The following is a 16,168-nucleotide window of genomic DNA, read 5'->3' as shown; positions in this document are numbered from 1 at the left end:
TTCTAACGGTCCCAGAATACGCGATCAACTTCCACCCTTTGTCGTCGAAGAGGATATGGCCAAATACCTCGTGCAATTTGAGCACGTGTGCGAACGGAATGGCATTGAGCGATCCCTCTGGGCACAGAATCTGTTAGCCTTGCTTCCTGGGGATGCATCCGAGGTAATAACTTGCTGATCGAAAGAGGCGTTTGAGAGCTACAGTGATGTGAAAGAAGCGCTACTGCGGAAGTACAAATTGTCGCCCTAAGCTTTCCGGCAGAGTTTCCGGTATGCAGAAAAGGGCAGGGAGTCGAATACTGACTTTGCGTTTCGTCTAATAGCCGACCTGGTGGAATGGCTGAAGGGGGAGAGGTTTACGATGACTGCGACAAAATCGTCGAATGCATCGCGTTGGAGCAGTTCTACCGTTGCATTGATGAGGATGTCAGGCTCTGGCTGCAAGACAGGCTAAAGGAGGTTAAGCTAAACAAGGCAGCAGAGTTAGCGGAAGAGTATTACAGCCGCCGCAGCTTGCACAGCAACGCAGTGCGCGTAGAAAAAGCAGATAGGAGAGATGGTTTTTCCGGGAAGCCCGACGAACGGAAGCAAATCACGTGTCGCGAGTTTCGGGAAGACGAGTGCCTTACCAAAGAAACTGTAAGGGAAGGACAGAATGCATCTCAGAATGATAACGATGATCCCAAGCAGCGAAACGATACGACGCGTTCTTTTGAAAAATGGAAACCGTTAACCTGCTACAATTGCAAAACGCAAAGGCACATCGCTGCGAACTGCCAAGAGAAAAGTTGCTTTTGCAACAATACAGGAAACTCACAAGAACATAGGACTATTGGAGCCATATATGCAGGAAATTAAGGTAAACGGCAAGAATTGCCGAGCACTTCGGGACTCTGCAGCAGCTATGGACGTTGTCCACCCGTCTTTCGTCTCCTCGAGTGATTTTACGGGAGAGTGCGCTTGGATTCGGCAAGTGGCCAAGGAGGAGAGTGTCTGTTTACCGATCGCAACGGTTATCATTGAAGCCAAGGAGGAGAGTGTCTGTTTACCGATCGCAACGGTTATCATTGAAGGAGAGTTTGGGAAACTTAACACAGAAGCCGCTGTGTCTGCCACCCTCCCGGAGCACTTTTCCTACCTCTTCTCAAATAGCTCGGAGCAGCTGCTGAAGGATCAGGGCAAATCATTCTTTGCCGACGTGGCGTACATGGCCCTCACGCGATCCAAAGCGCGCCAGCTGTCGAAGGAACTTGACTTTGCGTCGGTACGCGAACAGCGGTGCGGCACACGGACCGATCAAGGTAACTTGAGTGGCGAACAGGCACGGGAGAGGCAGAGCTCGGAGTCTGGCCTGGGCGAGCGTGTCCTGGAAGTGACTGGGAGGGACACGTGCAGTGCTAGCCGCGATATGGACACGACGCCGCAGTTAGGCGACGCGGGCTCCACACTCGCTCCGGTTTCCGCCAGCTGGCAGGAACTGGCTGCACTTGAAAGGGAAACTCTGATTCGAGAGCGACAGGAAGACTGTTCAATAGCCGATCTGAAGAGCGTCAAACGGGGAGTGAAAAAAAAAGAGTGTTTCATTTTACGAGGAATCTGGCTCATTGTACCGCCGCTACACGGATAAGCAGGGTCGCAAATATGAGCAGCTTCTGAATCCTCGAAAATATCACCGAAAAAAAAAAAAATTTAAGGACCCCATTTGCTTCCTCAGTAGTATGTTTTCGGTCCAAGTGATTTCAAGGGGACCATTCTATTTTCATTATTATTGATGATTATTAGTTGTTCCTAATATTTTGGTGTGTTGTTAATTTGAAAAACGGTTGTTTGAGCTTTGTGTATCAGATCGTGCACCTGCCTCTTGTTGCAGCGGGAGCAAAAAAGGGGATAGCAATTTAGTTAGGTTTATTTGGATTATGGCCTTGTCTGGTGTTTGACGGGAGACAGAGGGCACTTGCTCGTGTTGGGTGTTGCCTTTTGCCGGTCGGTTTTGCAAGCTGCAGAACGACCAACCAGGACCAGTGGCGAGAAGCAAGGGTATCATAACAACCCGAGCGGAGCTGGTGGAGGTGCCTTGGCGACAACGCTGTGAGCAGGACTCCTGTCCCGGCTAGTGGGACCTGAGCACGTGAAGTTACGTGGCGTCCGGACACTGGACGTGAACTTGGACGAGCCTGACGAACGTGCGCGCCTGGCATCCGAGCCACGTGGAGGCAGCTCGTCTTCCCGGCGCCTTATCTGATGGCGGGGATGCTGTTGTGCCCGTACAACCAGCCCGGATTCTGAATCTCCAAGATGAAGAATTTATCCTGCGAACGCCCTTTGGACAAACCCGGGGTTGCGCCGAAAGGCACAGCGCCCTAACGCTCCCTTGACAAGTCAAGATGCTGCGCCGCCAGGCATCGGCGTCCTGTGGAGGAGCATCGGCGAGCGACATGTCCAAACATGCAACAAAGTGCTAGACAGCCCGGCGCCGTATTTCCTTTCCCCTTGAGGTCACCGCGCGCGGCAAATTTGAAGCGGGTGGCCAGCGCGGTCGCTGGTTGGACCTCTCGGACGATCGTCGAGCGCCGGCTTTGTACTGGGCCGTCTGAGTGACAATCCTTTCTCGGGGCTTTATAAGCCCCAACGCTGCCGCCTGGAGAAACGGATCCACCGAACCACGGTGAGCGGAGTGTCGCTATCGAGTGGAGTGAGATGTGTTGCGCGTTGGAGTCTCGCCGGACGTCGCCGTGCGGGAACAGTCGCGTTTGCTGTTAGCTCTCGGCCCCAGTGCCGGTCCGATCTTGTCCTGTGTAATGACCTGTATATAGTGTATAAAGTCCCTTTTGTTATTCTCACCGACGCCTGACTCGGAGTCTTCGCTACCGACTAGAGAGCTGGCAACGCTCTGTCACGCACCGGGTGACGAGCGCTACGGGACCATCCCAAAGTCGCAACAGTGCCAACACTAATCCACATGGGAGACGTTCAAGAATTGAAGCATTACAGGCGTGTTACCCCGCTTTCAGTCTTGTATAACATATTCACCAAGCTAATTTCTTATAGAATCAGGGCACCATTTGACTTTAGCCAACCAATAGGACAGGCTGGTTTCAGGAAGGGATATTCTACAGTTAATTACGTCCATATGTCAGCAAAAAGGTAACTGAAAAATCCGCAAGGCACAGCCTCGCGATATGGCTTTCATAGATTACGAAAAGGCGTTTGATTCACTAGAGATGCCAGCAGTGATGGAGGCATTACGTAATCAAGGAGTACAGGACACTTACGTAAATATATTGGAAAATATCTACAGAGATTTCCCAGCTACCCTAAGTTTCTGCAAGCAAAGTTGGAATATATCTATAAAGATACGGTTCAGACAAGGAAACACAATCTCTCCAATGCTGTTCACTGCGTGCTTGGAAGAAGTGTTGAAGATATTAAACTGGGAACGCTTAGGAGGGAGGGTCAACGGCGAATATCTCGGCAACATTCGGTCCGCAGATGACATTGGCCTGTTCAGCAACACTGGGGCAAACTGAACAAAATAATTGAGGACCTTAATATAGAAAGTGCACGAGTGGGTCTGACGATCAATATGCTCAAGAAAAGGGTAAATATTGAATAGCCTGCCAAGGAAAAAAAAATTCATGATTGCCATTTAGCCTCTAGAGTCTGTGCAGGAGTATGTTTATCTAGCACTGACAGGGGACCCTGACCATGAAAAAGATATTTACAGAAGAATTAAAAATGGGTTGGCACGTCAGGCATTACTAAGTCCTGACTCGGAGCTTGCCACTGTCGTTCAGACGAAAAAGCTTACAATTATTGCATACTATGGCTGCTAACTTACGGAGAAGAAACTTGAGGTCAACAAAGGAGCTCGAGAACAAAGTAAGGACAGCGCAAAGACCGATGGAACGAAGTTATTAGGCGTAACGTTAAGAGACAGGAAGACAGCGGTGGGGATCAGAGAGAAAAAGGGAGATAGCCGATATTCTAGTTAACATTAAGAGAAAGAAATGGAGCTGGGCTGGCCATGTAATTCGTAGAGTAGACGACCGCTGGACCATTAGTGTCACAGAATGGGCGCTAACGGAAGGGAAGCTCTGTTGAGGACAGCAGAACATTAGGTGGAGTGATGAAATGAGGAAATTTGTAGCCGCAAGTTAGCATCAGCGCGCAAGACAGACAGGGCCAATTGGAGATTGCTGGGAGAGGCTTTCGTGCTGCGGAGGACATTGAAAAAGAAGAGGCAGCTGCTGATGATGATGCGTTGCCATTCGTTGGGCGTGTTGGTAAACTGACTTGGAAATCATATTTAGCACCAGCGAACAAGGACAGAAGGGAGACGACACCACATTGCACTAACTTCAACAACTTGATTTTCAGGAAACAGCTGCCCATGCACCGTGGCGCCACCTCACCCAAATTTTAACCGTCCAAAAAAGCCGTCTCCTTATCTAACAAGTCGACCGAAGGGGCACTAACACGCGTATCACTATTCCGACAGATAGCCTGAGCCTCAGTAATCTCTCGCACATCTTTATTTTTGTACTTCGCAAGAACACGGCAGGACCCGTACACCGGTGCACAGCCGCATCCCTAACAATGAGTTGACAGATGACCGTATCGCTTATTTCTCACGTTTATACTATGTTCTCGTAACCGGTCATTAAGACACCTTCCTGTCTGTCCGATGTATATTTTTGCCGGAGGACAGCGGAAGCTCATAAACAACAGCTTCTACGCGACCCAGTGGTGCTTTACGATGAATCGTAGAGCATCCGACTGCTGGCTTACGGTACCGGTCTGTTAACCGACATATTTCGCAAGTTTTTCTGGCGCGGAAAAGACCACTTTTGTGTCCACCCGGCTAGCCATTTTCTCAGGACTATGCAGATAGGGCACTTTCTTCGTTCCGTCCGTTGATTTGCCTCGTCCCGAGTTGTGCTGTCTGACCCGCATATTTTTAGCAGCCCCTCTACGACCGAAACCGGCAGTGACTCCGGAAACCCTGCTGCTGACAACCTTCCCGACTGATCCATAAGACTCGTATAGATCTTATGGTGGCAAGATTTCTTTAATGCATTTCCAAAGCACAAGTTGGCAATGCTCCTCTTGACGAGCTTCTAGTGGGCGGACCGATACGCCAACAGGGGCTTATTAGCCCTAGGTTTATACTCCCAACACGTGTGCCGTTCCGTGAGCTCGAGCTGAATATCTAACAAACGCAGCGCGTTATCAGTCGGCTCTTCAAGCGTAAGAATAAGTGGGCTAAGGCTAGCAGAAAAAAACTTCGTAATGCTTGCCTACAGTAGAACGTGAACCCGCCGTAGTTGCTCAGCGGCTATGGTGTTGGGCTTCTAAGCACGAGGTCGCGGGATCTAATCCCAGCCACGGCAGCTGCATTTCGATGGGGGCGAAATACGAAAACACCCGTGGTACTTTGATTTAGGTGCACGTTAAAGAACCCCAGGTGGTCGAAATTTCCGGAGTACTCCACTATGGCGTGCCTCATAATTGGAAAGTGGTTTTGGCATGTAAAACCCCATAATTGTTAATTTAGTAGAACGTGCGTCTAGTTCAAAAAGGACTGGATAGTCATCAACGTACCTGACAATTTTAACTCCCCTGGGCTCCGACAAGGTACGCGACAGGTTTTTGTTATAGTGGGCTAGAAAAATGTCGCTTAATATAGGCGCCAAACATGAACCGATGCAGACACCCTGCTTTTGAATGAATATTTCGTCATTCCATGCTGTACACGTCGAGTGAACGTAACTAAGCTTATCTAAAAAGCACTGAACGGATAAATCGGCTGAATTTCGAAAAGCAACCACGCCATACTCGGCATGCCATACTGTCATGTTCGCTGGCGCTAAATACGCTTTCTATGACGATGATGATATATGAGGAACCAGAAGAAGGGGAACCGATTGGCCCGATATATTATTAAGCCACAACAGCATGAAGCCCACATAAAATCGCATAAAAACACAGGGGGAATTCATTGTTTATTTATTTGAAATATAGAAATTTTAAATATATGAAAATGACCATGGACGACAAAAAAAATTGGGGGGCCCGCAACGCTTCCGAGGTCTACTGCGAAGGCACTAAAGTGAGCATATTGTAGGACTACACGGGGGACTACTTTGGGAAACTATTATGACGCACTTTCCTAATGTGTTTCCTAATGCACTTTCCCAAAGTAGTACCCCGTGTAGTCCTAAAATGTGTGCTCTTTAGTGCTTTCGCAGTAGACCCCGGAAGCGTTGCGGGCTGCCGAATATTTTAATGGAAACACACACATTCAGAACCATCACAATCTCTTCTTTATTGACAAACGAAGTGCCGGTGTCTTTCCTGGTGGTGGAGGTTCAACGCCAACAAACATTATCTTATGGTCCGTAAAACACGTGGATGCATACTTTAGAAATGTGAGTGCCTGACATTTGCATTGCACGCCGAGCCGCGCTGCGCTGGGCGCGTGCTTCTTCCGAGGCGTACTTTCGCGGTCGACCACGTGGCATCGCAGGCGCCGCCGAGGTAGATGCTCCTGGATCCATTTTGCAACACGCAATCGAGGCATACCAACGAGCGTGTCCTTTTATATGCAAGTGGCGAGCCCTCCCCTGTGACGTCACGAACCGCTAGGCGCTCTTTCGCCTTGTCGATAATTCTGCTGGTGTGGAGCTGAGGTAACGTCTCTGGCTCTCACTGCGAATCTTCCTCGCAGTGGCCTTGGCTCGAACCCATCATCATCATCATCTTGTTTTATGTCCACTGCAGGACGAAGGCCCCTGCCTGCGATCTCCAATTACTCCTGTCCTGCGCCAACAGATTCCAACTAGCGCCCGCGAATTTCCTAATTTCATCGCTCCACCTAGTCTTCTGCCATGCTCGACTGCATTTCCCTTTTCTTGGAACCCATTCTGTAACCCTAATGGTCCAACGGTTATCTAACCGACGCATTACATCACCTGCGCAGCTCCACTTTTTTCTCTTGATGTCAATCAGAACATCGTCTATACGCGTTTGCTCTTTAATCCAAACCGCTCTTTTTCTGTCTCTTAACGTTATGCCTAGCAACCTTCGTACCATCGCTCTTTGCGCGGTCCTTAACTTGATCGCAAGCTTCTTTGTCGGTCTCCAAGTCTCTGCCCCATATGTCAGCATCGGTAAAATGCAGTGATTGTACACCTTCTTTTTCAACGATAAAGGTAAGCTTCCAGTCAGGAGCTGACAATGTACGCCGTATGCGATTCAATCCATTTTTATTCTTCTATGAATTTCCTTCTCAGGATCAGGGTTCGCCGTGATTAGTTGACCTAAGTAGACATACTCCTTCACAGACTCTAGAGGCTGACTGGCGATCCTGAACTATTGTTCCTTTGCCAATCTATTCATCATTATCTTTGTCTTCTGCATATTAATCTTCAACCTTACTCGTACACTCTCTCTGTTTGGGTCCTCAATCATTTTTTGTAACTCGTCTACATCGTTGCTAAATAGAACAATGTCATCCGCAAATCGAAGGTTGCAGATATATTCGCCGTCGATCCTTACTACATAAGCCCTCCGAGTTTAATAGCTTTGTGAGCATTACTTTACCGCTTCATCGTCTTGAGCTGTATATATTCATCATCATGGCGAGCGTCATCGTCTTCAGTGCGTGACCTGCGAAATAAACCCTTGAGGCTTAACAGCTGTCTCGCAAGTGGTGGAGGCTGCTTTCGATCCCTTGGTCTTCTACGCCTTCAAGTTTCCCTGATGCTTCGTTCAGGCCGCCGCTTGCTCCACCTTTCCGCCAGGATGCCCCAAGAAGATCCTCCAGGAGCCTCTGGCGTCACCGTCTCTGCTCCGTCGGCCGTTCCTTAATGGACCGTCAGCACGCGGCAGCGCGATGCCACCATGTTCGCTGGCCTCCGTAGTGACCACGTTGATGACTGGCTGGACAATTATGACCGCGTAAGTGAGTCTAACCGGCGGGATGATATGCACAAGCTTCGCAACGTCGCATGCAGAAGTCTGTCCCAGAAGAGGAGAGTGGACGTCGAAGGAGTCTTTATGCTTGGATAACAACGCCAGTAACTCGCCCGTCTGCTGAGGCGTTAGATCGGAGCTGATGGTACTAGCGAGATCAGAAGCAGGGGCCGGATCCATAGCTGTGGGTGGTTGTGAAACAGCAGTAGTCGAGGTAAGCACAGAGACAGGCTGAGTGTCCAAGACGCACATGAGAACGGCGCCTTTGGAAAGCAGGACTGGCTCATTGGTTGTGTTGAGTACAGCCAAAGTGGCCTTGCCGTTGGTGGAGCGAACAAGGCTGGGTGCCAGAGCAACGGGCTGACGGTACAACTAAAACGTCACCATCGGTGATGTCAGAGTTAACTGCAAGGAGTTGTTCGCGACCAGGGGGCACCATACAATCGTCAGCAGTTCGTAAGCGAAGGCGTGGTTCGTGCACGTCATCGGAATTGTCGGTCTTTGTCAAGTTAACGAGGCGTTGACGGCACGAGATGAGAGCAGACGCCCAAGAGAGAAAGTCCCACCCTAGTATAAGCATGTAAGCACAGGAAGTCAACACTGCGAACTGGATATGGTGGCGTATCCAGTCGACCGAAACTCTAACGGTGTATTGCGCCGATGGCCGAATCACAACAATATTTGCACCACGAAGAAGAGCTCCACTGTAAGGTGTAGCAACTTTCCGTAGACGAGAGCACAAGCCAGCGTGTATAATAGAAATAGCTGCTCCCGTATCAACCAATGCTAGAACTGGTACACCTACACCCACCAATAAAGTATTGGCCGGGCACGCTGGAGGAATTGCAGTCTGTGCGAGCCATGCAGCTTTCCCTCCAAAAACTGCACCATCTAGTTTTCCGATCGGTAGTCAGGAGTGCGGGTGGCCGGTTGCAGGGCGTGATGTCGAGCGTCGGAGAGGGGAGGGCGAGCGGCGGCGCCCTGGATGGTAGTTGCGAGGCGCTTCGGGAGGTGGAGAAGGTGAGCGTGGGAAGAGCAGGCGCTGGTAAGGACTCGGAGGAAGCAACGGGTCTCTCTCATAAATGTCGTAGCCACGGCGTTCGTGCTGTTGTCGTCTTCGGCAAAAACGCGATATGTGCCCGCGAATACCTCAATAATAACAAATGGGGTGGGGCGTAGACCGGGTAGTGTAAAATCCTGTGGCAGGCGGACGGGGTGGTAGAGTCGCCAGATGGTTGGAGGCAGTAGCAGGAGCAGGAGGCGCTGTCCGAACGAACGCTGATTGCATATCCGCAACTTGAGCATACGAGGTGGATGGTGAAGGAGGGCCACAGCTCGCAGCGCAGGTCACGGAGGACAGCTCCTCTTTGATGATGTCGCCCAGGCCAGGAACCGAAGGCTGTGGCTGGAGAACGGGAGGACTGAGCAGGCCACACGCTTGGAGCTCTTCGCGTATGAGCTTGAATACTTCTTCCAAGCACGCAGTGAACAATAACACTGGAGAGATTGTGCCTCCCTGTCTGACCCCTTTCTTTATAGGTATCCTCCTGCTTTCCTTAGGTAGAATTAAGGTAGCTGTGGAACCTCTGCAGATATCTACCTAAGCGTCCTGTACTCTTTGATCACGTAATGTCTCTATGACTGCTGGTGTCTCTACTGGATCAAATGCGTTTTCGTAATCTATGAAAGCCATATAGAGATGCTTATTGTACTCTGCGGATTTCTGGATAACATGATTAATGACATGGTAACTGGAAAACGCACTGGCGAATGTTGGCAACGCAAATGCCTACTGGCAAACGCATTGCGAGTTTGCTTTTCAGATCTCTCAATTTAGTATACCTGGATATACGTCTAAGTAACCACTTTCAACGCATTATGACCTTTACCTATACTCTACACCGATCTCATACGTACTATAGTTACATTTTAGCTTTCTTACCATTAAGTGTACCATCACCGCCTGACACGGACAGAACGCCCAGTGAGCGAAGTAGTGCTTTCGCACTAAAACTACTGGCCGTAGGTGGGATACAAACCCACGTCTGAGTGCATATATATAGGCTACTTGCACTACAGATGTCGACCCTTGGATTTAGTGGGACGTACCAATAAGCGACTATTGGCTGATCTGAGGACGAAAACGTGCCTTGCGTGATGTTGTCTGGCTTCCATGTTGGCGAGTGCCTGCTATCTCTTGTAAATACATTTTGTAAATAGTTCCCCTGCTGTGCTTCCACGTAACATTTAATTGTTGAAGATGCGGGGTAGTCGACACAAAAGCGCCAGGATACATCCTTATATTTAACTAAAGCAGCAAGGGAAATCCAGTCACCAGAGGATGGCTCGATAATGTCTTTTGCAAGCATCTTGTTGACTTCCTGCTCGATGACGCTTCCCTCAGACGACAACGGACGTATGGCTCAAAGGCCGATTACCGAAGTCGGTAATTTCTCGATACGACTCGAGAATACGCCAAAGGAATTTCATTGTGACTAAGTCTGCCAAAGATGTTCACAGCTTTGTGGGGCTCTGCTCCTATTTTCGCGGGTTTGTGAAGAATTTTGCAGTGATTACTAAACCGCTCACACATCATCTTAAAAAAGACGCCTCTTTTACCTGGGGCCCTGCACAAGCGGCGGCGTTTTCCGAGTTAACCACACTCTTTACAATGCCTCCCATTTTGGCCCATCTGGACCCATGAGCCCAAAACGAAGTCCGCGCTGACGCGAATTGTTGCGCGATAGGCGCTGTCTTGGCGCTACGTCAACGCAGAGCGATCTGTGTCATCGCTTATGCCAGCAGGCTGCTGTCCACATCGGAGCGAAATTATTCAATTAGCGAACGTGAGTGCTCCGGTCTTGTATAGGCAGTTGCAAAATTTCGTCCTTATCTGTTCGGCAGACCGTTTACAGGAGTTTCCGACAACCACGTCCTCTGTTGGCTCGCCTCTTTGAAAGATTCAACAGGCAGTCTCGCACGATGTGCTCTGAGCCTGCCATAGTACACTATACATAGTCGTGAACAAGACAAGGAATCTGCCAAAGATGCGGATTGCTTGACCCGCTACCCTCTGACCAAATGTGACACTTCGTGCACTGAATACCTCGATTGCATCTTTTCGTGAGTCAATTGCTTAACATTGTGGACGAACAGTGTCAGGATGCCTACTTAAGAGAAATAATCGAGCGCTTGGAATCTCCCAGCGACGCCTCTGTGGGAGTGTTCACCCGGAAAGATACGTTATATAGGCTTAACGTGCACTCTGACGGTCCTGATATTCTTGTAGTTATACCCATCGCGCCTGCACTCCACAGTACTTCTTGAGCTTCACGACGCCTCAACCACCGGCCACCTTGGTGTTACTCGCACACAAGACTGCGTGCGCCATCGCTTCTGTTGGCGTGGCCTAGCCCGCTCAGTGCTGCGTTATGTGAGCGCTTGCGAGCTGTGTCAACGCCGAAAGAAACCCTATACTCTTCCTGCTGACTATCATCAGCTCATTGAAATCGCACCTGAGCCCTTCTACCGGGTCGGTTTGGATATTCTCGGACCCTCTCCTACATCTGCTTCAGGAAAAAATGGATTGCCGTCGCTACCAATTACGCGACGCGCTACGCAATGACACGAACGCTGGCGACCAGCTGGGATACAGGCGTGGCCGACTTTCTCATCCGTGACGTAATTTTAGCACAGAATGCCCCACGTCAATTGCTGACTGGCCGAGACCGTACTTTGCTGTCTAAAGCCATCGACGATATCCTGCGCTGCTGCTCCGCGCAGCACAGTATCCCCGTGACATACCCTCCCTAGTTCAAAGGGCTCACTGAGCGCTTGGATCGGGCCTTAACAGAAATGCTCTCAGAGTACGTGCCGGCTGACCACCGTGATTGGGACCTTGCACTGCCATACGTGACGGTCGCGTACAATTCCTTCCGCCATGGCTCTGCTGGATACCCTCCCTTGTACCTTTTGTTCGGACAGGAACCAGCTTTACCATTGGACACATTTCTTCCTTCCCCTGCAACTTCGACTAGTGAATATGCACGCGACGCCATTGCACGGGTGGACTCTGCGCGGCAAATGGCCCGTAGTATACTTACTGCTTCGTAAGACAATCAGAAGCACCTTTAGGTCCAGCCAAACCGCGACGGATGTTTTCCTCCAGGTGCCCTTGTTCTACTTTGGACCCCCTCCAGACGTGTGGGCCGTTGTTAAAAGCTCCTTCTTCGCTACACGGGCCCATACTGCGTCCTTCGAAAGTGACTGACGTCGGGTACGACATTGCGTCCGCCAGTCCCACTGCATCTTCTGTTCCGTTGTCCAGCGATGTCGTCCACGTTTCCAGACTCAAGCGTTACCATCCTTACTCTTCTGTGGGTCCTCAGTGGCAGCGGACTGACGCTTCTGCCGCCGGAGTTACGCTACGCGCTACTCGAAGATTATATGCACCTTTGGATTTAGTGGGACGTACCCATAAGCGGCCTCTGGCGGATCTGAAGACGCGACGTGCCTTGATTGATGCCGGCTGGCTTTCATGTTGGTCAGCGCTTACTATATATACTCGTGTAAACGCGCCCTGTAAATAGTTTCCCTACTGTGCTTCGGCGTAACAAGATCCCCATCCCCAGATCAACGGGCTCACCGAGCGCTTGGATCGGGCTTTAACAAAAATGCTCTCAGAGAGAAATGCTCTCAGTCTCGGCTGACCATCGTGATTGGGACCTTGCACAGCCATACGTGACGTTCGCGTACAATTCCTCCCGCCAAGGCTCTGCTGGATACCCTCCCTCGTACCTTTTGTTCGGACGTGAACCAGCTTTACTGCTGGACACATTTACGTTGGACACAGCGACAAGTAGTAGCTGTGGACTACTTGTCGAAGCTGATAGATGTCGAGGCCGTGCCTTTGCTTGGCGCCAGCTACGTCATAGGATTCTTACGACATCGCTTCGAATGAAGACACACTGCCTCTCTAGAAGCTGACGTCCAATAGATCGACCACTTTCCGCAGTCGCGAGCTCTATACATATTTATGACTAGCGGGAATTGAGCTCCACTTCGCGTCAACCTATCATCCACAAGCAAACGGTCTGATCGAGAGATCGAACCAGATCATCCAAGCTCGACTCGCGCCGTATTGTAAAAATAAGCCAGGTGAAGCCGATTGGGATGAACATCCTAGAGCGGCTGCATGAGCAGTTACCACGGCGTTGCAGAGCTCTACAGGAATGTCCCCATAAGAGTTTGTGTACCGCCAACTACCAAAAGTAGGCGCTACATTCGGCTTGTACCCGCTTGTAAAATTTGGGACGCACCATTGCACGACAGACGCTTCTCCCCGACTTGCGAGCAGTGGCGCGCAAGAGAATTGCACACGCCCAACAGGCCCGGAAACGGTACTACAACCGCTGGCGCAGTCTGGGACCGCGATACAATATCGGCGACGAGGTGTGGGCGCAGCGAGGTACACCGTCCTCTTCAAACAAATCGTGCTCAAAGTAGGAGGGACCTTTGATTATTACCGAAGGCGTGGGTGAGTACACTTGACGTGGACGGTCACCGGCCTCTTACTCGCGCACAGACAAAAGAAAGCGGAACAGCTTTACTGTGCATCTGTCGCATATTAAGAGCGGCGTGATTCGATAAATCTAAAGTACCGCCGTGTGTTCATCTTGCAGAGGATCACCAGTCGCAGCCTGGCCGAGTCTAACGACGAACAGCGGCAATGAAGCTCCTGAGCTGGCGCTGGGAGTGCGACGAAGCCTCAGAATAGAAGTGCCGACCCAATGCACGGGTGTTGTTCCTGTTCTCTCTCTCTCTCTCTCTCTCTCTCTCTCTCTCACACACACACACACACACACACACACACACACACACACACACACACACACACACACACACACACACACACACACACACACACACACACACACACACACACACACACACACACACACACACACACACACACACACACACACACACACACACACACACACACACGCGCGCGCGCGCGCGCGCGCGCACACACACGCACACGCACGCACGCAGCACAAACAGACACACATGTATATGCTAGATTAGAGCTAACGCGGAGGAAAATTGAGAAGAAGAGTTGGTGGTCCACTCACCATTGCTTGAAAGCCGGCCTTGCGGGAATTTGGACGGCTTCTTCTTTATGCACAGCGCTGTGGGAGGAAAATGTAATAAGGCGTCTAGTGGGATAAGCATTTCCAGGTCACAAGAATTTCGACAATAACTACCATTGCTGTAGCGCGTTTTGCCACGCAACACAGTGCTCCATTTACTTCCATAGGTCGGGGCCAACCCAGAGTACTGTGGGTGATGCACGCACATATATACTTGAACGAAGTGATAGCATGAGATAAGGCATCTGTACTATAAAAGGCCCTGCAAATTACGTATTTCGACATTATACGTCATGCTGAGGGTCATACGGGTTGTGAATACCATGTCATTATGTCCCATGATTAATAAAAAAACAACACTAGAAAGGGTCAGTTTATATATTAAGCTATACTCATGCACAAAAACAGTAAGTTACGATCGAGAGCACAATTTTTTTTATTTGAGGCGGTTCATTTTTTTAGATTATACACCGGTTTATTAAGTAGCAGAGGAAAATTATATTTATTGAATGTTGCTGGGTGCCAGCTTACTTGTGTTGGTTGCACTAGTGCCTATAGGCGCGTGGCAGACGGCGTCTGACCACCGATCAACGAAATTACAGGGGGGCTAAATTCAGGCGAAAATAAATGCCTAAAACGACCACTTGAAGCAATCCTCACGGCGGTATATTTTAATTCATGTAATGACGTGACCCTCTTATCTCCATCCCACCCTCCTAACGTTTCCCACTTTTCCTGCAACTATCTATTCTTTCCAAAATACCCCTTTTTTTTTCTACTTCTACCTGCGAGTGGTGCCAGGTCGAGCCACCTCTCCTTTTATGCCACTCTCACTTTCCGCCCCATTGCCTCCTGACATAAAAAAAGGCGACGGCAGCTCCCCTTCGCCGTAGTCAGAGTATCGTGTACTTGGCCGAGAGACGGGGAATATAAACAAGAAATAAAACGCGACGCTTTCGCATCATAAAGTACTTTAGCGACGGATGCGTAACCTGTTCACTAACTCGGAGGGTACACGTAATGTGATCGGCTTGGTGCTATTTACAGTATCGTACACTGTTTCCATTTCGGATCACAACTGTTGTTCTCGAAGCAAGGTGCATCTTGAACATACCCGTCGCCACCAAAGCCATCACTAGCAATTTGCTATAGGCTGAAAATTTGGGGAACTCGAGTTCTCGCTCTCTCGCCTTCCGCAGATTCGCTGCATCGCCCAAGTATGTTCTGTTAAGAAACTGAGGCCGAATTCACAAAGATGTTATTTCGGATAGTGCTTCATCTGGACTGGCTGACATTTTCTCTCACAGACAATTGTATCGTAAGAGCCTTTCATGGATACATGCCCCTGGCTTGCCTATACAGTGCGCATGCAGTTGTTGCTGTCCGCTTATGAGCGAAGCAAGAGATACGTGCATGGCTCGACTCAGGACAAGGACGCGCGACCGCTAAGGCAATGACAACGTGCCGCGACGAATGCGCAGACAATTGCGAGGCCAGAAACACTCACAGAGGCGGCGGCAGAAGCAGCGGGGATGCAGAGCCAGGCGTAGCAGTGATGTTCCCGAATTCTCGCGCCCGAGCGTGGCACCCCGCGAGGAACAACGGCTTCGTCTTTTTTCCCCGGCTCCGTGCGGCAACTACGGAACCGTGGTTGGTCAGAAGCCTAGTGAATGAACTCTGCAAGCAAACGAGAAGCGGGCAAAGACTATGCCCTTTACCCAAAGAGAAAAGGAGGACAAATAAATAATTTGAGCAGATCCAACGCAATGGTTCACAGCGGCGATGCGCACAATGGTGTTTACTTTCGTCGCATGTAGGTAATCTAATGCAAACTTTATGTTCATCCACCGCAAAGGTCACAACTTCATTCACTTGCAATGTTTCTATTGAGGCGCCACACCTTTCACAAGCATTTCAGAAAATTTTAGCAGAACAAGCAGGCTGGCTGACCATGCAGTTTCATACAATAATCATACAAGGGGGAACTCTAGGTCTAGTGTCTACGGGAGCGCTGAGCGAGTTGGTTCAGCCAGCGACTCTAT

The 16,168-nt window shown here is 50.0% G+C and overlaps 1 protein-coding gene across 2 annotated transcripts in view; it reads right to left on the bottom strand.

Moving 5' to 3' along the window:
- Window positions 1–15,761, bottom strand: part of LOC126539730 (nicotinamide N-methyltransferase-like) — a 90,356-nt gene extending 74,595 nt beyond the window's left edge. The window contains exons 1-2 of one of the 2 annotated variants that reach the window (XM_055075687.2): window positions 15,634–15,761; window positions 14,109–14,165 (exon numbers count right to left, since the gene is read on the bottom strand). In XM_055075687.2, coding sequence (XP_054931662.1) covers window positions 14,109–14,111 — 3 coding nt within the window. In that variant the 5' untranslated portion in view covers window positions 14,112–14,165; window positions 15,634–15,761. The remainder of the gene's footprint in view (window positions 1–14,108; window positions 14,166–15,633) is intronic. The other variant, XM_055075686.2, reaches the window with a different exon arrangement.
- Window positions 15,762–16,168: the final 407 nt, after the last annotated feature.

This window comes from Dermacentor andersoni, chromosome 2 (genome assembly GCF_023375885.2).
Source record: "Dermacentor andersoni chromosome 2, qqDerAnde1_hic_scaffold, whole genome shotgun sequence".
In the NCBI taxonomy this organism is placed as follows: Eukaryota; Metazoa; Arthropoda; class Arachnida; order Ixodida; family Ixodidae; genus Dermacentor; species Dermacentor andersoni.
This window is presented reverse-complemented; position numbering and strand designations above follow the sequence as displayed.